The sequence below is a fragment of the Carcharhinus amblyrhynchos genome, chromosome 2 (assembly GCF_965287045.1).
Source record: "Carcharhinus amblyrhynchos chromosome 2, sCarAmb.v2.hapA, whole genome shotgun sequence".
Classification (NCBI taxonomy): domain Eukaryota; kingdom Metazoa; phylum Chordata; class Chondrichthyes; order Carcharhiniformes; family Carcharhinidae; genus Carcharhinus; species Carcharhinus amblyrhynchos.
In genome coordinates this window covers 41849168-41875548 of record NC_137325.1, presented here as the reverse complement: position 1 = coordinate 41875548, position 26381 = coordinate 41849168, and the positions used below count along the sequence as shown (strand labels likewise).

General features: G+C 43.0%; 1 protein-coding gene across 1 annotated transcript in view; it reads right to left on the bottom strand.

Moving 5' to 3' along the window:
- The window catches only part of myo10 (myosin X), a 351157-nt gene that overhangs the window by 129110 nt on the left and 195666 nt on the right, over window positions 1-26381 (bottom strand). Inside the window, exons 10-15 of the mRNA XM_080204973.1 lie at window positions 25744-25873; window positions 21593-21711; window positions 13419-13565; window positions 13115-13215; window positions 12446-12512; window positions 1911-2003 (exon numbers count right to left, since the gene is read on the bottom strand). Coding sequence (XP_080061099.1) covers window positions 1911-2003; window positions 12446-12512; window positions 13115-13215; window positions 13419-13565; window positions 21593-21711; window positions 25744-25873 — 657 coding nt within the window. The remainder of the gene's footprint in view (window positions 1-1910; window positions 2004-12445; window positions 12513-13114; window positions 13216-13418; window positions 13566-21592; window positions 21712-25743; window positions 25874-26381) is intronic.

Sequence of the window (26381 nt, the reverse complement as noted above, 5' to 3'; positions counted from 1 at the left end):
ATATGGGGGTAGGGCCTGGGTGGGATTGTGTTCAGTGCAGACTTAATGGGCCGAAGGGTCTCTTTCTGTACTGTAGGGTTCTATGATTCTAAGGCTTTCAGGCAGGGGGGAAGGAGTGGTGACAGTCTGGAATGTGCTGCCTGGGAAGGTGGTAGAGGCAAGTTGCCTCACCTCCTTTAAAAGATACCTGGATGAGCACTTGACATGTGCCAAACCTTTGTAAATGGGATTAGGTAGGGAGATTAGGTGTTTCACATGTGTTGGTGCAGACTTGATGGCCAGAGGACCTTGTCGGCACTCTGGTCCTGTGAGGTAATAATAAGTTGTAATCATATTTCTTTTCATCTAATCTTTGAATATGTATGTGTGAGATAGTATTTGAGAGATGAGTTAATGAGACATTATATTTTAAACATCTGGGTAAGTATGAGATCATTTGTTTTTATTCATTCACAGGACATGGGCGCCACTGGCTGGCCAGCATTTATTTTCCATCCACAGTTACCATTGAGAAGGTGGTGGTGAGCTGCCTTCTTGAATTGATGCAGTCCATGTTCTGTGGGTTGACTCACAATGCCATTAGGGGGAATTCCAGAATTTTGACCCAGCGACTGCGAAGGAATGGCTATATATTTCCAAGTCAGGATGGTGAGTGGCTTAGAGGGGAACTTGCAAGTGGTGGTGTTTCCATTTATCTGCTGCCCTTGTCCCTCAAGACGGAAGTGGTTGTGGGTTTGGAAGTGGTTGTCTAAGGATCTTTGGTGAATTGCTGCAGTGCATCTTGTAGGTATTACACACTGCTGCTACTAAACGTTGGTGATGGAGAGATTGAATGTTTGTAGATGTGGTACCAATCAAGTGGGCTGCTTTGTCCTGGATGGTGTCAAGCTTCTTCAGTGTTGTTGGAGCTGCATCCAGGCAAGTGGGGAGTATTCCATCACACTCTTGATTTGTGTCTTGCAGATGGTGGATAGGCTCTGGGAAGTTAGGAGGCGAGTTACTCACCGCAGTATTCCTAGCCTCTGACTTGTTCTTGTAGCCACTGTGTTTATGTGGTGAGCCCAGTTGAGTTTCTGGTCAATGGTAACTCCAAGAATGTTAACAGTGGGGGATTCAATGATGGTTACACCACTGAACATTAAAGGGCGGTGGTTAGAGTATCTCTTATTGGTAATGGTCATTATCTGTCATTTGTGGGGCGTGAATGTTATTTGCCACTTGTCAGCCCAAGCCTGGATATTGTCCAGATCTTGTTGCATTTGAACATGGACTGCTTCAGTATCTTCTTTATTTTAAACCTCACAAAACTGGAATTAGTTAATTGGACACACACCAAGGGTAAGAAAACATACTCCCCTCGCATATTGATCATGAGCAGTGGAGGGAAAACACAAATGCCGTACGTTACAAAATGATATTGCAGCTAAAGGGTAAGTAAAGTAATGCATTATAAGTTGATACTTCTGTTCCTGTAAACTGAAATGTTAAGCTCCTTTGCCTTTTATGCTTATTTTTTATGGCCTGAATGCAATGAGGTAAGTCTTTCACTCAAACATCAGAAATATCAACAGGTCTGTTGAAGTTCACCAGTTGCATCAGTAATGCAGTTAATGAAAGTTTTAATGACAATCAGAACTGAATAAAATACAGGACTGCGCTCTTGTTAGTTTCAGGGAAATTCAGCAGAAGCATCAAGCATCAAATTTCCTCATCCTTGCTTGCCAAATTCTGCAAATGCTTACCATCCATCAATCAGGTAAGCTCTACTTGGGACTAATAATAGCAAGGTGCCACTTGGACTTGGACCCTTTGCAGTCTCACTGATGGATTCTAACAAAGCACAGATGTTAGTGAACATAAATGCTGGTTAATTAACTCAAGCTATAGATTTTATTCAGTGTAACACCTACCGAATGCTGACTGTGCAACTTTGCCAGCAGAGTGTTGTCAGTGCCCTTTGGAAAATGACTCTCCTCATTGATCAGGGCCAGAATGCCCATTTTCTACAAAAAAAAAATTACATTAAGACTTAGAAGTTCAAAGAACAAAGAAAATTACAGCACAGGAACAGGCCCTTCAGCCCTTCCAAGCCTGCACCCACCATGCTGCCCCACTTAACTAAAACCCCCTACTCTTCCAGAAACCATACCCCTCTACTCCCATCCTATTCATGTACTTGTCAAGATGCCCCTTAAAAGTCAGTACCGCATCCACTTCCACTACCTCCCCCAGCAATGAGTTCCAAGCACCCACTACTCTCTGTGTAAAAAAATCTGCTTCGTACATCTCCTGTAAACCTTGCCCCTTGCACCTTATACCCGTGCCCCCTAGTAATTGACTCTTCCACTCTGGGAAAAAAACTTCTCACTATCCATTCTGTCCATACCTCTCATAATCTTGTAGACTTCTATCAGGTCTCCCCTCAACATCCGTCGCTCCAGTGAGAACAAACCAAGTTTCTCCAACATCTCCTCATAGCTAATGCCCTCCATACCAGGCAACATCCTGGAAAATCTTTTCTGTATCCGCTCCAAAGCCTCCACATCCTTCTGGTATGTAGCGACCAGAATTGAACACTACATTCTAAGTGCGGCCTAACTAAGGTTCTATAAAGCTGCAACATGACCTGCCAATTTTTAAACTCAATACCCTGGCTGATGAAGGCAAGCATGCCATATGCCTTCTTGATTACTTTCTCCACCTGCATTGCCACTTTCAGTGACCTATATACCTGTACACCCAGATCCCTTTGGCTATCAATACTCTTTAGGGTTCTGCCTTTTACTGCATATTTCCTATCTGTATTAGATCTTCCAAAATGCATTACATCACATTTGTCCAGACTAAACTCCATCTGCCATCGCTCCACCCAAGTCTCCAACCGATTTATATCCTGCTGCATCCTCTGATGGTCCTCATTGTTATCCGCAAATCCACCAACCTTTGTGTCATCCGCAAACTTACTAATCAATCCAGTTACATTTCCCTCCAAAGCATTTATATATATTACAAACAGCAAAGGTCCCAGCACTGATTCCTGAGCGACGCCACTTGTCACAGCCCTCCATTCAGAAATGCATCCTTCTACAGCTACCCTCTGTCTTCTTTGACCGAGCCAGTTTTGTATCCACCTGGCTAGCTCACCTCTGATCCCATGCGACTTCACCTTCTGCACCAGTCTGCCATGAGGAATCTTGTCAAAGGCCTTACTGCAGTCCTTATAGACAACATCCACTGCCCTACCCTCATCAAACATCTTCATCACTTCCTCAAAAAATGCAATCAAGTTCGTGAGACACGACTTCCCCTCCACAAAACCATATTGCCTCTCACTAATACGCCCACTTATTTCCAAGTGAGAATAAATCTTGTCTCGAAGAATCCTCTCCAATAATTTCCCTACCAATGATGTAAGGCTCACCGACCTGTAATTACCTGGATTATTCTTGATACCTTTCTTAAACAAAGGAACAACACTGGCTACTCTTCAATCCTTTGGGACCTCGCCTGTACTCAGTGAGGATACAAAGCTTTTTCTCAAGGCCCCAGCAATTTCCTCCTTTGCCTCTGTGTAAGTAGTTTCAGCTTTACACATAACAAGTCTATTATGATGAAAAACAAATACTTTTGGGGCTCTGAACAAATAAAAGCATTAAACTATTTTGGCAAATGCACAGCTAAATTTTTCTCTCCCTCAATTAATCAACCAGAGGACTAAAATAAAGTCTAAAATAAAATTGCTCTTTATGGTGCTATCTTCAGGTGCATTTCCAAGCTGTTAATAGGTCAGACAGTTCGATGTTACTCTAACATGTCCTGTAACAACCTGTGAACCTGCACACCAAAGTGGTAGACATACTTAGTCGGAGTGAGATTTCAGCCAGAGTGAGGGTATCGGAAATTTGGAGCTCAGTGGGAATTTGATGCCGAGAGGAAAGAGGTGCTCAACTTCAGGAGAGGCTAACACGCGAGGCAGACTCGAGGGCAAGTGAGAAGTCAAAGGAAATCAAACCGTGTCGTCACAGCCAGCAGGTAAATAATTGGCTGGTGACTGGCTAGTAGTTTTCTTCTTTTCTGTTTTCTCTTGACATTGTAGTTGTTGTTGTTGTACACGACAATAGGGGCGACCTGATAGAAGTTGACAAGATTATGAGGGGCATGGACAGAATGGATAATCAGAAGCTTTTTCCCAGGGTGCAAGAGTCCATTGGTAAGGGGGACAGGTTTAAAGGTGCGAGAGACAAGGTTTAAAGGAGATATACGAGGCAGATATTTTACAAAGAGAGTGGTGGGTGCCTGGAACTTGTTGCTGGGAAAGATAATGGAAGCGGATACGGTACTGACTTCTAAGGGGCATCCTGACAAATACATGAAAAGGATGGGAATAGAGGGATATGGTCCCTGGAAGGGTAGAGGAGTTCTCGTTAATTCGGGCAGCATGGTCGGTGCAGGCCTAGAGGGCCAAGGGGCCTGTTCCTGTGCTATAATTTTCTTTGTTCTTTGTAATAGTGTTTCTGTGTAATTTCTGTGGTTTATCATTTGTAAATGTTGCATTCAGTAATAACAAGGATCAGGAAAGAAGGGCCCTAGAGAATTGGATGTGATCTGAAACAAAACACCTTTCAAAAGTTTAACTCAAATGAGTAAGACATGACAGGAGAGCTCCAAGCCACAGTTCACTCTTCTTGCTCCATGTGGCAGGATGGGTACAGTTCCAGTCCCCTGGGTCAGCATGTGTGCAGGAAGTGTCTCCAGCTACAGCTCCTGGAAGCTCAAGAGCTGGAGTGGCAGCTGGAGATGCTGTGGAGCATCAGCAAGTTCGAGAGTTTTGTGGATAGAACGTATAGAGAGTTGGTCACACCACAGGCTCAGACTCTGCAGGCAGGAAAGGAATGGGTGACTACCAGAAAGAGCAAGAAAGGTAAGTAGGTAGTGTAGGAATCTCCTGAGGCCACTTTCCCTGCAAAACATATATACTGCTTTGGATATGTGTTGAGGGGAATGACCTCTCTGGGGAAAGCAGCAGTAGCCAAACTCATTGCACCACAGTTGGTTCTGCTGCAGAGGGAAGGGGTAAAAAATGTGCCAATGCAATAGTTATAGGGGATTCAATTGTAAGAGGCATTTCTTAGCCACAAACAAGATTCCAGGATGGTATGTTGCCTCCCTGGTGCTTGGGTCAAGGATGTCTTGGAGCAGGTACAAGACATTCTGCAGGGGAAGGGTGAACAGCCAGTGCATAGGTAAAAAAGCAGAATACAGGGAGCTAGGAAGAAAGTTAAGAAATAGGACCTCAAAGTTAATGATTTCAGGATTGCTATCAATGCCACGTGCTAGTCAGAGTGGAAATGACAGGATAAATCGGATAAATACATGGCTGAAAAGATGGTGTCATGGGGGGGGGGTTTCAGATTCCTGGAGCATTGGGACTGGTTCTGGGGGAGTTGGGACCTGTACAATTTAGATGGATTACACCTAGGCAGGACTGGCTCTGATGACCTAGGGGGACTGTTTGCTAGAGCGGTCGGGGATAGTTTAAACTAACATGCCAGGGAGATGGGAACCTATATAAGGAGTCAGAGAAAGAGGGAGCAAGGGCAAAAACAGAAGATAGAAAAGGGAATAAGGAAAATGATAGGCAGAGAAACCAAGGACAAAGTTCAAACAGGGCTATAGAGAAGAATATTGGGAGCAAGGCAAACAATGTTAAAAACACAAGCTTAAAGGCTCTGTGGCTTAATGCAATAACGTGGATGAATTAATCGCGCAGATAGATGTAAACGGGTACGATATAATTGGGATTACAGGGACATGGCTGCAGGGTGACCAGGAGTGGGTATTAAATGTCCCAGGGTATTCAATATTTAGAAAGGACAGGCATAAACAAAAAGGTGGTGGAGTGGCACTTTGTTAAAGAGGAAATTAACACAATAGTGAAAAAGAATATTAGCTCTGATAGAGTTGAGAAATACCAAGGGGCAAAAAACATTAATGGGTGTCATATGTGGACCCCCAAACTGCAGTGGTGATGTAGGAAATGGCATTAAACATGGAATTAGAGGCACATGTGATAAGGGAACATCGGTGATCGTGGGTGATTTTAATCTGCACAGATTGGGCAAATCAAATTAGCCACAATGCCGTAGAGGAGGAATTCCTGGAGTGTATACAGGATGGTTTTCTTGACCATAATGTGGAGGAACAAAGTAGAAAGCAGGCCATCTTAGACTGAGTATTGTGTAATGAGAAGGGAATCATTGTCAATCTAGCTGTATGAGACCCCTTGGGGATGAGTGACTATAACATGATAGAATTTTTTTATCAAGCTGGAGTGTGAAGTAATTGATTCGGAGACCAGGGTGCTGAATCTGAATAAAGGAACTATGAGGATCTGAATTGGCCTTGATAGATTGGGGATGACAGTGGATAGGAAATGGCAAAGTTTCAAGGAACATGTGGGGGAACTCCAGCAACTGTTTATTCCTGTCTGGCACAAAAGCAAAATGGGTAAGAGGGCCAATCCATGGCTTACAAAGGAAATTAGAGAGAGTATCCGATCTAAGGAAGCGTACGGATTGGCCAAGAAAAATAATAGGTCTGAGATTTCGGAGCAGTTTAGAATTCAACAAAGAAGGACCAAGGGATTGAATATTAAGGGGAAAATACAGTATGAAAGTAAGCTTGCAGGGAACATAAAGACTGACACTAAGAGTTTCTATAGATACATGAAAAGAAAGAGGTTGGTGAAGACAATTTTAGGTCCTCTACAAACAGAAACAAGGGAATGTAAAATAGGGGACAAAGAAATCACCAAACAACTGAATACATACTTTGAATCTATCTTCACAAAAGAGGACACAAAAGAGGATACAAATGTTGGAGAATGCAAAATATAGTGAGAGGGAAGAACTGAGTGAGATCAATATTAGTAAAGAAACGGTGCCAGGAAAATTGATGGGATTGGAGAAGGCTAAATCCCTACGGGCTGATAATCCACATCCCAGAGTAATTAAGGAAGTGCTTCTCGAAATAGTGGATGCATTGGTGGTCACGTTCCAGGTTCTATAGACTCGGAAACAGTCCCTGCAGATTGGAGGGTAGCTAATGTCACTCCAATATTCAAAAAGGGAGTTAGAGAGAAAACAGGGTAGCTAGGTGGATTGAGAACTGGCTGGGTAATAGAAGACAGAGGGTAGTTGTGGAGGGGACCTTTTCGGGCTGGAGGCCAGTGACCAGTGGTGTGCCGCAGGGCTCAGTACTGGGACCTCTCCTCTTTGTAGTATACATAAATGACTTGGAAGAGAGCGTAGGTGGTGTGATCAGCAAGTTTGCAGATGACACCAAGATGGCAGGGTTGGCGGGTACTGAAGTGGAATGTCAAGTGATACAACAGGATATAGATAGGTTGGTGCATTGGGCAGATAGGTGGCAGATGGAATTTAATCCTGACAAATGCGAGGTGATGCATTTTGGAAGGAATAATGCAGAGAGGAGCTATGTGATAAAAGGTAGACCGATTAGGAGTATAGAGATACAGAGGGACCTGGGAGTGCAGGTTCACAAATCCATGAAGGTTGCGACACAAGTGGAGAAGGTTGTTAGGAAGGCTTATGGAATGCTAGCCTTTATAGGAAGGGGTATAGAGTATAAAAGCTGCCGTCTAATGCTTCTGTTGTATAGAACGTTGGTTAGACCGCATTTGGAGTACTGCGTCCAGTTCTGGTCACCTTACTACTGGAAGGACGTGGAGGCTCTGGAAAGGGTGCAGAGGAGGTTTACCAGGATGTTGCCTGGCATGGAGGGGCTGGGTTACGAGGAGAGGTTGGAGAAACTGGGACTGTTCTTCTTGGAAAGACGGAGATTGAGGGGGGACATGATAGAGGTATATAAGATACTGAAGGGAATAGATAGAGTCAATAGTGAAAGACTGCTCCCTAGACTGGGTACAAATACGAGAGGTCATGATTTAAGGGTGAGGGGGGAGAGGTATAATTTGGACGTGAGAGGAAGGTTCTTCACGCAGAGAGTTGTGGGGGTATGGAACGCGCTACCGGGTAGGGTGGTGGAGGCAGGAACATTGGACTCGTTTAAGGTTCAGTTAGACAGACACATGAGTGAAATGAGGATGGAGGGTTATAGTAGGGGCTATTAAATAAGGTTAGAACCTCGGGAGACACCGGAAATGCAGATTTGTAAATTAACGTTTTTGTCTTTTTTATTCCGCAGGTGGAGGTCCACCTCGTTGTCAAACGAGGGGCATGCACACGGTGGGTCGTGCGTGGGCTGCTCTTGGAGGTTCCGGGAGTGGCCTAGTACTTCGTGTCGGTGTGTGTGCTTGAACCTGGACCGGTAGACGGGCGCCGCAACAGCTCGGTGACTAGCACTGCTAGCTGTGCAGATACATGGATTTGGGCCTGTGTCTGTGGGAGTTTGTGCATTTTCCCTGTGGTTGCGTGGGTTTCCTCCAGGCGCTCCGGTTTCCTCCCACACCCCAAAGATGTGCTCTTAGGCTGATTGGTTTTACCAAATTGACGCTATTCTCCCCTGAATCTGGCTAAGTTAGGGGTTCCATTCGTAGGCACGCAGGGTAGAATAGGTGTAGGGTGATGCGGCGGCGTGGGCTCGTTGGGCCGAAGGGCCTGTTTCCCGTGCTGGGTTGTTCTTTGTTTGTTTTTGTTCATAGATCAGTAAGTTTAATATTGGTAGTGGGGAAAATTCTCAAATCCATTTTTAAGGACTTTACAGCAGAAAATTTAGAAAGCAGTGGCATGATCAGACAGAGTCAGCATGGATTTATGAAGGGGAAATCATGCCTGACAAATTTGAAGATGTAAAGAGTAGAGTGGACAAGGAGGAGCTAGTCGATGTGATATATTTACACTTTCAGAAAGTGTTTGACAAAGTCCCGCATAAGAGATTATCATGCAAGATTAAAGCGCATGGGATTGGGGTGAATGTATTGAAATGGACAGAAAACTGATTGGCAGAGAGAAAACAAAGAGTAGAGATTAATGGGTGCTTTTCAGATTGGCAGGCAGTAACTAGTGGGTACCACAGGGATCGGTGCTGAAACCCCAGCTATTCACAATATAATAATGATTTGGATGGGGGAACAAAATGTAACATCTCAAATGTTTGCAGATGATACCAATTTGGGTGGGGGGCTGCAGAGATCCTTCAGAATGATTTGGACAGCTTGGGTAAGTGGGCAAATCAATGGCAGATGCAGTATAATTTGGAGTAATGGGAGATCATTCATTTTGGAAGCAAAAACAAGGAGGCAGATTATTACTGAATAGCTGTAAATTTGGAGAGTGGAGTGGGATCTGGGCGTCCTTGTGCACCAGTCATTGAAGATAAGCATGCAGGTGCAGCAGGAGTAAAGAAGATAAATGACGTGTTGGCTTTCATTGTGAGAGGTTTTGAGTACAGGAGCAGGGATGTGTTGTTGCAATTATACAAGGCCTTGGTGAGGCCACACCCAGAGTACAGTGTACAGTTTTGGTCTCCTTTTCTAAGGAAGAATGTTCTTGCTCTCGAGGGAGTGCAAAGAAGGTTTACCAGGCTGATTCTGGGGATGGCAGGACTGATGCTTGAAGAAAGATTGACTGGGTTAGGATTGCTTTCACTGGCATTCAGACAAATGAGGGAGGATCTCAGAGGCTTATAAAATTCTAACAAGACTAGACAGGGTAGATGCAGGGAGTATATCCTGATGGTGGGGGAGTCCAGAACCAGGCATCACAGTGTGAGGATTCAGGGTAGGCCACTTAGGATGGAGGTGAGGAGACACTGCCAAAGTGAATGATCTCCCATTAACCCAAATTATACTGCATCTGCCATTGATTTGCCCAAAGAGTGGTGAACCTGTAGAATTCATTACCACAGGAAGTAGTTGATGCCAAAACATTGAATGCATTCAGAAGGTGGCTAAATGTAGCACCTGGGGTGAAAGTGATCAAAGGTTATAGGGAAAATCCAGGATTAGACTATTGAATTGGATAATCAGTCATAATTGTAACGAATGGTGAAACAGGCTCGAAGAGCCAAATCGCCTCCTCCTGCTTCTATCTTCTATGTTTCTGTGAAATATATTTTCAACTGGGACAAGTATGGGATCATTAAATTACTGGCCTTTATCTGTCTATAGAGTAAGAATTTCTAGCATTGTCCTTTGTCCATATAAACCATGAAGACTATATAGTTTGAGACTTTGAATGTAATTATGGTTATTGAATCTATTAAAAGATCATAATCATCTTTAATGTATTAACAGATTTTTATGGCGCATACACATCTGCAATAAATATTTTAGTCATATTCAATTCACATGTATGTATATGAATAAAATTGCCTCAGCGAACATCTTGTAAATGCAAATTCTTGCCAGTGCTGGTGCTGCGATGCTCATATTTTAGGCATTTCTTAATCTGTGTTGCATTGAAAAATCTATGCTCGAACTGCTTCACAATTCATTATTTAACAAATTAGAGTGTTTTATCAGGATAGAAACAAAATAGAATAGAACTTCATTGTCCTTGTAAAAGTGGAAATTTGCCTTTGGATTCACCTCCAGTATAACATATAATCATAGTAATTTGTTTAAAAACAGTGAATACTTCATGTAAACCTCCATTCATACATTTGTGCACATATACTTCCACATTATACAAACATAACTTGAAAGAATGGCTTGAGTTTACAATATGCTATTTAGTAAGTTTATGGCACTAGGAACAAAAGACTTCTTGAACAGATTTTTCCTGGCAATTCTAAAGCATCAGCCTGAAGGAAGCCTTTCATTGAGGATATAAAGAATGAGAGGGGTTACTGATGATGGTCCAAGCTTTCCTCTTAACCGCATTGTTAAATGTGTTATCAAGCTGTGTCTATTAATAATTTTATCAGCAGCACTGACAATTCTAGCCAGCTTACTTTTGCATTTCACACTCAGGTTACCACTCCAGACTGTCATGTTGAATGTTAGGATGCTCTTTATTAGAATTTTGTCTCCTCTCGTTGAAACATTTCGGCTCACTCCAATCCCTTCCAGTTTTTTAATTAAAAATGGATACTGATTAGCCTTTTTTAAAGGTACAGTCAGTATTCTCTGTGAAGCTTAGCTTCTGGTCTATATGTATTCCCAGATACTTGAAACACTCTACAATCTTTGCCATTTGGTCATAAAGATACAGAGGTTTGCATATCTGCAGGCTATTGCTATGTAAAAGTTTGATAAGGTTCACCATGGAAGGCTTCTGCAGAAAATGCAGATGTATGGGATTGGGGGTGATCTAGGGAATTGGATCAGGAATTGGCTAGCGGATAGGAGACAGAGGGTGGTGGTTGATGGTAAATATTCATCATGGAGTTCGGTTACGAGTGGTGTGCCTCAGGGATCTGTTTTGGGGCCACTGCTGTTTGTAATTTTTATTAATGATCTGGATGAGGGTATAGTTGGGTGGATTAGTAAATTTGCTGATGACACCAAAGTCGGAGGTGTGGTAGATTGTGAGGAAGGGTGTCATAGTTTGCAGGAAGACTTAGACAGGTTGCAGAGCTGGGCCGAGAGGTGGCGGATGGAGTTTAATGCGGAGAAGTGTGAGGTAATTCACTTTGGTAGGAATAACAGATGTGTCGAGTATAGGGCTAACGGGAGGACTTTGAATAGTGTGGATGAGCAGAGGGATCTAGGTGTATGTGTACATAGATCCCTGAAAGTTGGGAATCAAGTAGATAAGGTTGTTAAGAAGGCATACAGTGTCTTGGCGTTTATTGGTAGGGGGATTGAATTTAGGAGTCGCAGCGTTATGTTGCAACTGTACACAACTCTGGTGCGGCCGCACTTGGAGTACTGTGTGCAGTTCTGGTCCCCACATTACAGGAAGGATGTGGAGGCTTTGGAGAGGGTGCAGAGGAGGTTTACCAGGATGTTGCCTGGTATGGAGGGGAGGTCCTATGAGGAGAGGCTGAGGGATTTGGGGTTGTTTTCGCTGGAAAGAAGGCGGCTAAGAGGGGATCTTATTGAAACATATAAGATGATTAGAGGTTTAGATAGGGTGGATAGTGATAGCCTTTTTCCTCTGATGGAGAAATCTAGCACGAGGGGGCATTGTGAGATGAGCTACGTGTTGCAGAGTAAGAGAATGGAACCTTCCTAGCTGATTGAAAAATCAAGTTGTTGGGATAAATTTAATGATTCCTTGCTCCCAGCATGCAGCCTCTCATGACTAGAATGTCAGTAATGAATTAACTGTCTGCATTGGTGCAGTATTCCAAGTTCAAATAATTTCCCAACCCTTGAACAATTTTAATTCATTTACAGTTCCATTTCAAACACAAACTCCCACCTAGTGCAGTTCCTGTACAGGATACTAGACTCACTAAGTTGTTCTCGTACCCACATGATACCATTGCAGTGTGGTCAATAAAATATAGAAGTTACCTTCTCGATGAGGTCCAAACATTCCCCATTGTCCATCCAATCAATGTCTTCCCAGACCAATCCATCTCTAATGAAAAATAAATCTTAATCAATGATATAAATACAGATATACAAGGTTTCCAATTTGCTTACAAGGCTGATTATAACTGCAAGCATTGCATTATTAACAATGCTGCAAAATTATTAAAAGACTTCTATTAGCTGCTGAACTCTCACAACTTACATTACCAATGGCATTCCCCATTAGTAATTGTTCGAGTGCTTCTCTCAGTAGTCCTTAATTTGAAAGCACTCAGTTATAGATTTACATCATTTTTTAAAAAAGGTTCAGAATACATCAGGGCAAAGATGAAGACAAAAATGCAGCTTGAAACAAGCGATTAAAATGGCGGTGAAATAATTGCATTACAGAATCTAACTTTTCTTGTGACAAATAATACTCTGAAACAACAATATTGTCACCGTTACATGGATTTAGTGTAACATTGATATTTAATTGCATTAATGCAAAAATGGCAGTTCAACTCAGGGGACAATGGAACACATTAAATTCCAAAGGGTATCGGGGGCGGCTGTACACTGAGAAGTTTTCACAGAGTTAAAAAATAAATCCAGCCTTAATTGTGATTCAACTATCGATATTTCTTTGAAGTGCCACATATCATTTACCTGTTGTATTCTAGCTGTTCCAAAGAAAATATGTGCTTGTTGAAATATTCCTGAAGTTTTTCATTTGCATAGTTGATATTGAATTGCTCAAACCGATTTACCTGTTAAAAAACGTTCAATCAAATGCAAATTAACAATAGAGGAAGAGAAAACACAAAAAGTGTAGAAAAAGTGAATGAGAAAGTGATCATGAAAGAAGCCAAATAGAAAGAGATAAAAGAAAAGAACAATAACAGAAAGAAAAAGTGTAGAAATTATTTTCATGATAGCATTGCGAATAAATATAAACTTCCATTTACTGTACCTCAAAATTTTCAAATCCAAATATATCAAGGACACCCACAGATTTGTAGTCCTCCTTTCCTTTTATCCTATTGTTGATTTTTCTAATGATCCATGCAAAACATTGGGAGTAAAGTGCCATGGCCATTGAATCTCTGGAATCTACTGCCTTTGGAGAAAGAACTGTCATTTAAATTCCATTTTACTGCACTCTACAGCACAAATTTAAATCTGATAAAAGGAAGCAAAATTTGAAAGCACCCAAGACTGAACATGATTAATCTGTATCCATTGCTCCCAGTGCAAACTTTATGCTGACTATTCAGTTAAATGATTACATTGTACAGATACCACTAAGCCTGCTGCTGAGTAGCTGCACACCCAAGCAGGGGCTGCAAAATCAAAAGAATAGGACAAGGTTACATTGGCCTGCACTACTTAAAAGTCCTCCTCTAAAAAGAGAGGTGAATTTTGGCTTAAGCAGGTTCTGGGAGTAATTCTAGAAGTCAGTTTGATGGTGAAACACATAAGAATGGAACAACATGGCACAGAATGTGTTCCAATGCAGCAACTGACAAGAGGGATCGAGGACCTCCATCCATCGAAGAACACAGAAACTCTGAGAAGGCAGTCTGACCAGGTTGCCATGTAGGTCAACACAAGCAATATAATCCTGGAGACCTGCATTCATTGCCATAAGTAGTTTAATATTCCCAAGTAATCTTCAGATGTTGGCAACCACATCACTGGCCTCCCACATTGCCCAATGCAACACATCCCTGTCTCATGGCTACCAACAACCTGCATCAATCATGACTTATACTTCCCATTCATAGCTTCACCTCACCTTCACAGACACAGCATTGCTGCAAGCTTCACATCCACATCAGACCTCTTGCACATATTGCCAGCTATTAAACTGTCAGGCACAAACCCTGGCACACTTTTCACTCAATTTTAAGACATGTAGCATACAATCACAGGTATCAGGAATTAATTATCAAAGGAGAATTTCCTCTCCTTCCTCCTTTCCCCACATTCACCATCATTTGAGTGGCCATGACCAAGATGGTGGTCAGCAGCTTGGCTGAAAGTACTGAAGATTAAGGTATGCTTCTATCTGAACCTCCTCCTATCTCATTTTCCACTGGTCACACAATCTCTTAAACTTTAGATGGTCTAAGAACAAACAAATGAGGTAACGACATTGTTCGATTCTACACTTGCAGCCAGCAAATCAGATACTTTGGAGGATAATGCAGAGGCAAGGCCTGCACTTAGTGGAATACCAAAAATGAGTTGCAATAACAAGGACAGTGGGAAAGGATAGAAGTTCCATGCAGAACTCTTAGGTGACAAAGTACCTCACAAGAGGTTATTGCATAAGGTAAGGGGGCATGGTGTTAGCGTGGATAGAGGATTGGTTGTCAAATAGGAGGCAGAGAGTGGGGGTTAATGGGTGCTATTCCGATTGGCGGTTGGTGACTAGTGGAGTGCCCCAGGGGTTGGTGCTGGGGCCTCAGCTTTTTACCATTTATATAGATGATCTGGAGGAGGGAACCGAGTGTATGGTGTCGAAATTTGCTGATGACACCAAGATTGGTGGAACGGCAAATTGCGCGGAGGGTGTGGAGAGTCTGCAGAAGGATCTAGATAGGCTGGGCGAATGGGCCAGGAAATGGCAAATGGAATTTAATGTTGGCAAGTGCGAGGTGGTCCACTTTGGTAGGAATAATGGTAGGAAGGACTATTACTTACATGGCGAAAAACTGCAGCAGGCGACGGTGCACAGGGACCTCGGGGTCCTTGTGCATGAGTCACAAAAACCCAGCCTGCAGGTGCAGCAGGTGGTCAGGAAGGCAAATGGGATGCTGGCCTTCATAGCGAGGGGGATTGAATATAAAAGTAGGGAGGTCTTGCTGCGGCTGTATAGGGCATTGGTGAGGCCGCAGCTGGAGTACTGTGTGCAGTTTTGGTCGCCGTACTTACGCAAGGATATTTTGGCCTTGGAGGGAGTGCGGAGGAGGTTTACTAGGCTGATACCGGAGTTGAGGGGGTTGAGCTATGAGGAGAGGCTGAATAAACTAGGCTTGTACTCGTTAGAGTTTAGAAGAATGAGGGGAGATCTCATTGAGACATATAAGATGATGAATGGGATGGATAGGATAGAGGTGGAGAGACTCTTCCCGCTCAGAAAGGACAGTAGGACTAGGGGGCACGGCCTCAAGATAAAGGGGGGGCGGTTTAGAACGGAGTTGAGGAGGAACTTCTTCACTCAAAGGGTGGTGAATCTCTGGAATTCTCTGCCCGTTGAGGTGGTGGAGGCTGCCTCGCTAAATATTTTTAAGACGCGGGTTGATGGGTTTTTGATAAGCGAGGGGATTAATGGTTATGGGGAGAGGGCGGGAATGTGGAACTGAGCCACGACAGATCAGCCATGATCTTATTGAATGGCGGGGCAGGCTCGAAGGGCTAGATGGCCTACTCCTGCTCCTATTTCTTTTGTTCTTATGTGAGGATCTTGATGGAGCTGCATGCAGGAGAAAGCTAAAGAACGTATTCAGATTAAAAATAGCACTGGTGGTGTCAAATCAGCGTTTCACTTGACTAGTATCACGACCCACCTACCCTCCACCCTTCCAACACAAGGCGCAAGTGCTGGCAATGCTGACCTACTCAAAACAGTATCTGACACTGCCACATTAGAGTATGCTAGTACAGTACAAAAACTATTATGAATGTGAAACAGCACCTATAGCGCCAACAGTATAAGCACTCCAGGGTCAAATTTTGTGATCAATGTGAGTTAAGATTGATTAGCACTTCCACTGCAGATTTTTATAAACAATTGTAATTTACCTCAGGGAATTGAGATAGTAACAAGCATAAGCAATAACCAAAAATGTTGGAAAATATCAGCAGGTCTGACAGCATCTGCAGAGAGAATATAGAACCAAGTTTTCAAGTTTGGATGACCCTTTGTCAGAGCTGAAGATAATAGAAAATAGGGTGAGCTATATACTGTAGTGGTGAAGATGGAGTGAGGGGTAGGGGGAGGTAGAGGTGGAAGAGATTAACAAAGGTCTCATGGACAAAAAGACAAAGGGAATGTAAATGATGGTGATCCTGGCTAAGAATGGTGCTGATATTAGCCATTAAGAGATCAGAATATGCAAATAGCAGAATAAGGGTAAGCAGTGTGTCAAAGGACAAGCCGAAACAGGTAACAGATGGCCTACTGGGGCGGAGAGACACTGGTAAGGGAAGAAAATGGAGATTAAAAAAATGAAACAACTGAAGAAATTAGAATAAATAAAAAATAAGATAAAATAAATTAATGGAAATGGGGCGAAAGTGGGGGAAGGAGTTCGTGGTCCGAAGTTGTTGAGTCCAGAAAGCTGTAATGTGTCCAATCAGAAGGCATTCGATAAGGTCCCCCATGCAAGACTTCTGAAGAAAGTGAGAGGGCATGGGATCCAAGGGGCTGTTGCCTTGCGGATCCAGAACTGGCTTGCCCGCAGAAGGCAATGAGTGGTTGTGGATGGGTCTTTTTCTGCATGGAGGTCGGTCACCAGTGGAGTGCCTCAGGGATCTGTTCTGGGACCCTTGCTGTTTGTAATTCTCATAAATGACCTGGATGAGAAAGTGGAGGGATGGGTTGGTAAGTCTGCCGACGACACGAAGGTCGTTGGTGTTGTGGATAGACTGGAGGGATGTCAGAAGTTGCAGTGAGACATAGATAGTATGCGAGACTTGGCGGAGAACTGGCAGATGGACTTCAACCTGGATAAATGTGTAGTGGTCCATTTTGGCAGGTCAAATGGGATGAAGGAGTATAATATCAAGGGTAAGATTCTTAGCAGTGTAGAGGATCAGAAGGACCTTGAGGTCCGGGTCCATAGGACTCTTAAATCGGCCTCGCAGGTAGAGGATGTGGTTAAGAAGGCGTATGGTGTACTGGCCTTCATCAATAGAGGGATTGAGCTTAGGAGTTGGGAGATAATGCTACAGCTTTATAAGACCCTGGTCAGACCCCACTTGGAGTACTGTGCTCAGTTCTGGTCGTCTCATTACAGGAAGGATGTGGAAGCTATTGAAAGGGTGCAGAGGAGATTTACAAGGATGTTGCCTGGATTGGGTGGCATGCCTTATGAGGATAGGTTGAAGGAGCTCGGTCTTTTCTCCTTGGAGAGACGAAGGATGAGAGGTGACCTGATAGAGGTGTATAAGATGTTGAGAGGTATAGATCAGGTGGATTCTCAGAGGTTTTTCCCCAGGGCTGAAATGGTTGCTACGAGAAGACACAGGTTTAAGGTGCTGGGGAGTAGGTACAGAGGAGAGTCGGGGTAAGTTTTTCATTCAGAGGGTGGTGGGTGAGTGGAATCGGCTGCCGTTGGTGGTGGTGGACTTCTGGATGAGTACATGGGACTTAATAGGATTGAGGGTTATAGGTAAGTCTACTAGGTAGCGATGTGATCGGTGCAACGTGTGGGCCGAAGGGCCTGTTTGTGCTGCAGTTTTTCTATGTTCTATGTTCTAGAAGATGAAGTGCTGTCCTCCAGTTTGCATTGGGTTTCACTGGAACATTGCAGCAGGCCAAGGACAGGCATGCCGACATGAGTCATAGAGGTTTACAGCATGGAAATGAGTAGGATTGTGTTTTGAAACGGCAAGTGACAGGAAGGTCTGGGTCATGCTTGCGAATGGACTGAACGTCATCTGCAAAGTGGTCACCCAGTCTGTGTTTGATCTGTTATACCTCCCTCTTTACTACAATTAACAACTTTCTTTCCAGCAGTTATTGTTTTAAGAGACAGAACTTGTACGTATAACAAAACATTTTGCAGCTTTGAAAGTCACACCATCTGAAGATTGGCAGATGACAAACTGAAAAATTTGGGATATGAATCCATCCTGCTAAACTGCCAAAAGACATCACTGACTCATCTGGCAAAAATATTGTTTGATTTGTAACAGTAAAGATAATATTTATAAAATTTAAATTTTTTTTAAAAACAGAACATGCATGCAAACAATTAATTTTACCTCCTCTCGAGCCAACTAAATAATTGACCTTATCCGTGAACCCCAGCCACAAGTGAGGACTGAAAGTCACCAGTGCAGCTGAAAGTGAATTGCGTTTTGGCTGAAACATCAAATTCTCCGACTTGCTTGCAGCAAGGTGCATATGGATGAGATTGGAAAATCCCACCCCTTGCCTGTAGTTAATCAGGAAAATTTTCCCATTATCCTACCTTTGTATGACACTCACTGTGTCCACTTTAACAAATGATTAACTGTAAGGACAGAATCTGCAAACTGCTGATTCAAAACAGTTATTATAAGATTGTTTTAGAACGGTGTTGCTTAATATGTTAGCTACTAATCACACGTGACTAATTGGCAACCTTGGTGAAGCTAATTATGTTTTTGAAGTAATAGATAACATTATTTGGCATGTGATCTCAGTATTAATATTCACATGGTACATGCATGTGTATTTTATCGATTTTATGCATCCATTGGTAAAATGATAAGATAAAAAAGCAAAGGGCAGAATGTCATAAAAACAGCACAACTCCTAATGGCTGAACTGGGAGCAGACATCACTGTCACTCACATGTCAAAAGCTGCCCACACACACAACCACAATGTAAATTGTAAGTGTGCAGAACAGGCATATGTCTCACGTGCAAGAATACAGCCAGAAATCATCTGCCCCACCTCCTGCTGAATTAATTCTAGAGTGGGGCAGCAATAAGTATCCAGTGTCTACAGGCAGGGAAAACAAGTACCAATTGGGAGAAGTGCTCCTTCACCTGCAGGGCCATCTTTAAAATTTCTTGGAGACGTTCAACCTCCATTCCCCCCTTGACATCCTCTCATCATCATCATCTACATCGTTATCTTTTTGGAGCTCCATCATTCCCCCAACAAATTCACAAAGATGAGACGCCACATACAAAGAGTAGCCCCACAGTTTAGCAATGTCTCTCAACAAGTTCACCTCCAAACTCTCTGGAACAGGCAGGATGAGAAATGGAGACCCTCCTGCTTGACCAAGGCAGCCAGGATGGGGATTGCAGAACACTTGAAATTTCACAACAATGAAGGATACAGGACATGCTGGAAAATGGGATTAGCGTGCCTTTAGTGGTGATTATTGTCGGTGCAGACTTGATGGGACGAAAGGCCTTTTCTGTACTGCGTGACTCTGACTTGATCTATGACATTACCTCTCATATCTGGAGATAGTGCGCATTCTGAACATCTGTTGACGCACCAATGTTCTTCTGTGACTAAATGGTCCCAGAAGTATTGACGTCTCTCTCCTTTTGCGGGTACCAGCTGATGGCCTTACGGCCTATATTGTGCAATAGTGGTTCTCCCCTTGCAAATCATCCCTTTCATTGTGTGAGATTGCAAAAGGATTGGATGTATAATCCCATAATGAATCAATAAAATGAACTGTAAACAGATAATGACATGAGCACCTCTATTAACAAGGCTTTCATTTCAGGAACAGTTGCAGCTGACCAAAGTGAATGCAAGACCCTCCTGTGGGCAACACCCAGAGTTCCTCCCATCTCGTGTAACAATCTGATTTTGCTGTGTGGTAAAAGTTTTCAAACAGCACCTCAAATCTAGCAAAGTAGCAGTTTCTTAACAGCTATGTCGATGGACATTAACATTGTGACCCTGCCTCTGGAGCCCATCCACCTTAATCCAGCCTCTGTCATCATTGAGCTTCTTCTCATCTCCCCTCTACCTCCCATTATCCCAGGTTCCTTCTCCCAAATCATCCTGGAACTGTCACCCTTGATCCGCAACCATTGACATGCAACCTAAAGCCATTGATACTTGATTCGCTATCTCCCACCCTCAAGCCTTTCATCTCACCTTTCACTTTCCTTCCATCATCCTGAAGCCTCCCTCCATCATCCTTTGCCTACCTCACTGCCATCCAGCCCTTCTTCAGGGACCATTGATCTTTCCTGCTTCCTGACACTACTTCAAACCCCAAAGCTCCTTCCTCAACCATATGTGGTTCAGCTGCCTCACTTTGACATACAAGACAAAACTACTGAAATGATGGATCCTGCTTTTGAGACCAGGACCTGGTTCCCTGGAGCCATCTCATTTCCTACCCATGCCCTTGCCTTGTTGTGTTGCCATCTGAGGACCTGAGCACCAGCCCCATGCTCTTGCCAACTCGAGCACCAAACCCTTCACCTCCCCAGCTCCCTCATCCTTGCCTCCACCACACTCTCCAACTTCCCAGCTCTCCTCCCCTCCGCCACTCAGTTGAAGACAAAACCTCACCTCATATCCAAAGATTGAGCAACCATGCCTGGTACACTCTATCTTTAGGCTTTAGAGAAACAGGAAGCAAGAGTTTCCCATGCACCAGTAGCTTAAGATAGGACTTAATTTGGTGTGCTTCCCAATTAAACAGTATTAATTATATGAAAACAATTGGTAAAGAGGTTCCTGCTAATAATGGCTGCTTCTGTCTCTGATACATCATCTAATTTATTTCACAATCTCAACCCAACAACAGGAAACTGAGATTTTGGCTTTCACCGATGAAGTCCCTGTGCCAGCCATCTTCACTTACAGACCCCATTAAATACTGCCCAAAGCAAACCAGGGCTCTTTTGGTCTGTTAACTTGTTTCTCTCTCCACAGATGCTACCAGATCTGCTGAGATTTTCCAGTATTTTCTGTTTTCATTTCAGATTTTCAGCATCCACACTATTTTGCATTTATTATTTTGCTTGTTGTGGTGCTTTACCTCCTCAGTTACCACTAATTAGTTAACTGCTAAAATGTGGTATAACACTGGTGAAGAACAAACTGGTAACACAGGCGGCATGGTGGTTAGCACTGCTTCCTCAGTGTCAGGGACCTGCATTCTGTGCAGAGTTTGCACGTTCTCCCTATGCCTGCATGGGTTTCCTCTGGGTGCTGCAGTTTCCTCCCACAATCTGAGAGATGTGCTGGTTAGGTGCATTGGGCCATGCTAAATTGCCCTCAGTGTATCCAAAAAGGCACCACAGTATGGCAACTAGGGGATTTTCACTGTAACTTTGTTGCAGTAAGCCTACTTCTGACACTTATAAAGTAAACTTTAATAATGTAACAAGACTTTATGGAGACAATGCATTCTGATAGTAATGACTCTTCCATTCTTACCTGCTCTACTGTGAGTGGTGTGCTGATCTCCTCACCCCTGAGAATCATCGACCGGTGAGTCAGCACTTCTGTGAGCTGCATGGAGTCCAGCCCAAGCAACTCTGCTGCGCTCCCCAAAGCTAAAAGAATGCAGAATTCAATGAATTGTTTCTATGCGTCATTCTTATTTTGCTGGTTATAATGTCATTTATTTTGCTTAATTTACAGTCACCAAAAATATATACTTGCAATTATCTTGTCAAGCAAGGTTTGGGTTATATATTAAATGTTGTGGGTTTACTATAGGCCACCCAACTGCCAGTGGGAGATTGAGGAACAGATATGTTGGTAAAGTAACAGGGCTGTTACGGTGGGAGATTTTAACTTCCCCTATATTGACTGGGACTCACTTAGTGCTAGGGGTGTGGAGGGGCAGAGTTTGTAGGAGCATCCAGGAGGGCTTCCTGAAACAGTATGTAGATAGACCAATTAGGGAGGGGGCTATACTGGACCTGGTATTGGGGAATGAGCCCAGCCAGGTGGTCGATGTTTCAGGGGAGCAGTTCGGGAACAGTGACCACAGTTCAATAAGCTTTGAGGTACTGATGAATAAAGATAAGTGTACTCCTCAAGTTAAGGTGCTAAATTGGGGGAAGGCTAATTGCAATATTAGGCAGGAACTGAAGAATATAGACTGGGGGCAGATGTTTGACGGCAAATCAGCAACTGGCATCTGAGAGGCTTTCAAGTGTAAGTTGATAGGGATTCAGAACCAGCACATTACGGTAAGGGTGAAGGATAATTATGGCAAATTTTGGGAACCTTGAATAATGAGAGATATTGTTAACCCAGTCAAAGAGAAAAAGAAAGCATTTGTCAAAGGTAGGAGGCTGCAAACGCATGAAGCAAGTGTGGAATACAAAGAAAGTAGAAAGAAACTTAAGTAAGGAGTAAGAAAGGCTAAAAGGGGTCATGAAAAAGCATTGGTCAGCAGGATTAAGGAAAATCCCAAGGCGTTTTATACATATATAAAGAGCAAGAGGTAGCCAGAGAAAAGTTGGCCCACTCAAAGACAAGGGAGGGAATCTATGCATGGAGCCAGAGGAAACGGGCAAGATATTAAATGAGTACTTTGCATCAGTATTCACTAAAAAGGACTTGGTGGATGATGTGTCTGGGAAAGGATGTGTAGATAGTTTGAGTCATGTTGAGATCAAAAAGGAGGTGGTATTGGGGTTCTTGAAAAACATTAAGGTAGACAAGTCCCCAGGGCCTGAAGAGATAGACCCCAGAATACTGAGAGGGGCAAGGGGGGAAATTACTGGAGCCTTGAGAGAAATCTTTGTATCCTCACTGGCTACAGGAGAGGTCATGATGTAGCAATGCTGGTGTTGGACTGAGGTAAACACAGTAAGAAGTCTTGCAACACCAGTTAGAGTCTAATCAGTTTATTTGATAGTAATCTCACAAGCTTTCAGAAACGGTGTTCCTTTGTCAGGTGTGTGGAAGGTTCCCTTGCATGTGAGATTACTACGAAATAAACAGGTTGGACTCTAACCTGGTGTTGTGAGACTTCTTACAGGAGAGGTCCCAGAGGATTGGAGAATAGCCAATGTTGTTCCTTTGTTTAAGAAGGGTAGCAAGAATAATCCAGGTAATTACAAGCCAGTGAGCCTTATATCAGTGGTAGGGAAATTATTGGAGAGGATTCTTCGAGACAGGATTTATTTCCACTTGGAAATTAGTGAGAGGCAACATGGTTTTGTGAAGGGGAGGTCGTGTCTTATGAATTTGATCGAGTTTTTCGAGGAAGTGATGAAGGTGATTGATGAGGTAGAGCAGTGGATATTGTCTTCATGGACTTCTGACAAGATCCCTCATGGCAGACTGGTGCAGGAGATCGCACGAACTTATAGAATCCACAGAGGTTTACAGCATGGAAACAGGCCCTTCGGCCCAATTTGCCCTTTTTTTAAACCCCAAAGCTAATCCCAATTGCCTGCATTTGGCCCACATCCCTCTACATCCATCGTACCCATGTAACTCTCCAAATGCTTTTTAAAAGATAAAATTGTTCCCATCTCTACTATTACCTCTGGCAGCTTGTTCCAGACACTCACCACCCTCTGTGTGAAAAAAATTGCTCCTCTGGTCACTTTTGTACTTCTCCCCTCTCACCTTAAACCTATGCCCTCTAGCTTTAGACTCTCCTACCTTTGGGAAAAAGATATTGACTATCTAGCTGATCTGTGCCCCTCATCATTTTATAGATCTCTCTAAGATCAACCCTTTGCCTCCTACGCTCCAGAGAAAAAAAGTCCCAGTCTATTCAGCCTTTCCTTATAACTCAATCCATCAAATCCTGGTAGCATCCTAGTAAATTTTTTCTGCACTCTTTCTTGTTTAATAATATCCTTTCTTTAACAGGGTAACCAGAATAGCACACAGTATTCTAAGTGTGGCCTTAACAATGATTTGTACAACTTCAACAAGACATTCTAACTCCTGTATTCAATTTTCTGACCCGTGAAACCAAGCATGCCAAATGCCTTCTTCACCAGTTTGTCCACCTGTGACTCCACTTTCAAGGAGCTATGAACATGTACCCTAAATCTCTTTGTTCTGTAACTCTCCCCGACTTGATTTTTTCGAGGAAGTGACGAAGGTGATTGATGAGGGTAGGGTAGTGGATGTTGTCTACATGGACTTCAGTAAAGCCTTTGACAAGATCGCTCATGGCAAACTGGTGCAGAAGTTGAAGTCGCATGAGATCAGACGTGAGCTAGCAAGGTGGATACAAAACTGGCTCGTCAAAGAAGACAAAGGGTAGCAGTGGATGGGTGCATTTCTGAATGGAGGGCTGTGACAAATGGTATTCCTCAAGGATCAGTGCTGGGACCTCTGCTGTTTGTAATATATACATATATAAATGATTTGGAGGCAAATGTAACTGGATTGATTAGTAAGTTTGTGAACGACACAAAGGTTGTGGGATTTGCAGATAGCAATGAGGATCTTTACAAGACACAGCAGGATATAGATCAGTTGGAGACATGGGCGGAGAGATGGCAGATGGAGTTTAATCTGGACAAATGTCAGGTAATGCATTTTGGAAGGTCTATTACAGATAGGAAACATACAGTAAATGGCAGAACCCTTAAGAGTATTGATAGGCAAAGGGATCCGGGCATACAGGTACACAAGTCACTGAAAGTGGCAATGCAGGTGGAGAAGGTTGTCAAGAAGGCATGTGGCATGCTTGCCTTCATCGGCTTGGGTACTGAGTTTAAAAATTGGCAAGTCATGTTGCAGCTTTATAGAACCTTAGTTAGGCCGCACTTAGAATATAATGTTCAATACTGGTCGCCACACTACCAGAAGGATGTGGAGGCTTTGGAGAGGGTACAAAAAAGATTTACCAGGATGTTGCCTGGTATGGAGGGCATTAGCTATGAGGAGGGGTTGGAGAAACTTGGTTTGTTCTCACTGGAGCGACGGAGGTTGAGGGGAGACCTGATAGAAGTTTACAAGATTATGAGAGGCATGGACAGAGTGGATAATCAGAAGCTTTTTCCCAGGGTGGAAGAGTCAATTACCAGGGGCACAAGTTTAAGGTGCAAGGGGCAAGGGTTAAAGGAGATGTACAAGGCAGATTTTTTACACAGAGAGTAGTGGGTGCCTGGTACCCATTGCCAGGGGAGGTAGTGGAAGCAGATACAGTACTGACTTTTAAGGGGCGTCTTGACAAGTACATGAATAGGATGGGAATAGAGGGATGTGATCCCCAGAAGGGTAGGGGGTTTTAGTTCAGTCGGGCAGCATGGTTGGTGCAGGCTTGGAGGGCCAAAGGGCCTCTTCCTTTGCTGTAATTTTCCTTGTTCTTTGTATTATACAAAATTTTATGTACGATGTAATTGAATATTATAACAATTATATTTTCTATATTAAATACAATGCTACTTATTCAATGTAATGTGCATGTTCAGCCATATAATAACACTGCAATGTGGAATGAAGAATTGTATTTTAGAATATTGCTTCAGATGCTTCCAGATCTTCAAATTGTAATGGAAAACATACTGTATTCACAAGATTCTTTTCACAATACTGATCTATTTTGCTGAAATATCTGTAACAGACCATCAGTACAGTTGACATTTCAATTTTTTTACCTATTTTTGAGGAAACCTGTGCCCCTCCAGCAATTACAAACACAATATTGCCGAGATGTAAAACACCAGCGAGAAGCTTAATTATGTCCAGAGTCTCTTCGGGACTAAACTTCATGACTCTCATGGCAGTCTGGAATGTGGCACAGACGCATGATTAAAATAAATATCCAAATCAAACTAATTGTACAGGAGATTAAACAATTCAGTTTTTATATAATAAATATTATATACAACAGTTTATATACAACAGATCACATCCTAAATATTGTCTGCTCTAACTCACTGTACACAGTATTTGTGTGTCACATTCATGTGATTTTGTACCACAAATCAATTTATTGCAAGAGTCAGAAATGAGACAAATATTATACCACCATTGAGTTAAGTACTCAAATTCTTCACAATATTCTTCTCTCAGCTTCTCCATTTTACTTGGGGCTGCCAGAAAGCTTGTTAATTGCTCTTCCCCTTCTCCTCCCGGTCACCTCCTCTTGAACCCTGCTGCATTTAAATCTCCTGCCACTGCCTCTTTCCATTTGGCCTCAGGCCTTCCTTTGCTCCTTCTTCCTGGCAGTCCCATCTCCATCACTCATCTCACCATATTTCCTCTCTTTGGAAGTGATGAGTAGACTATTTAA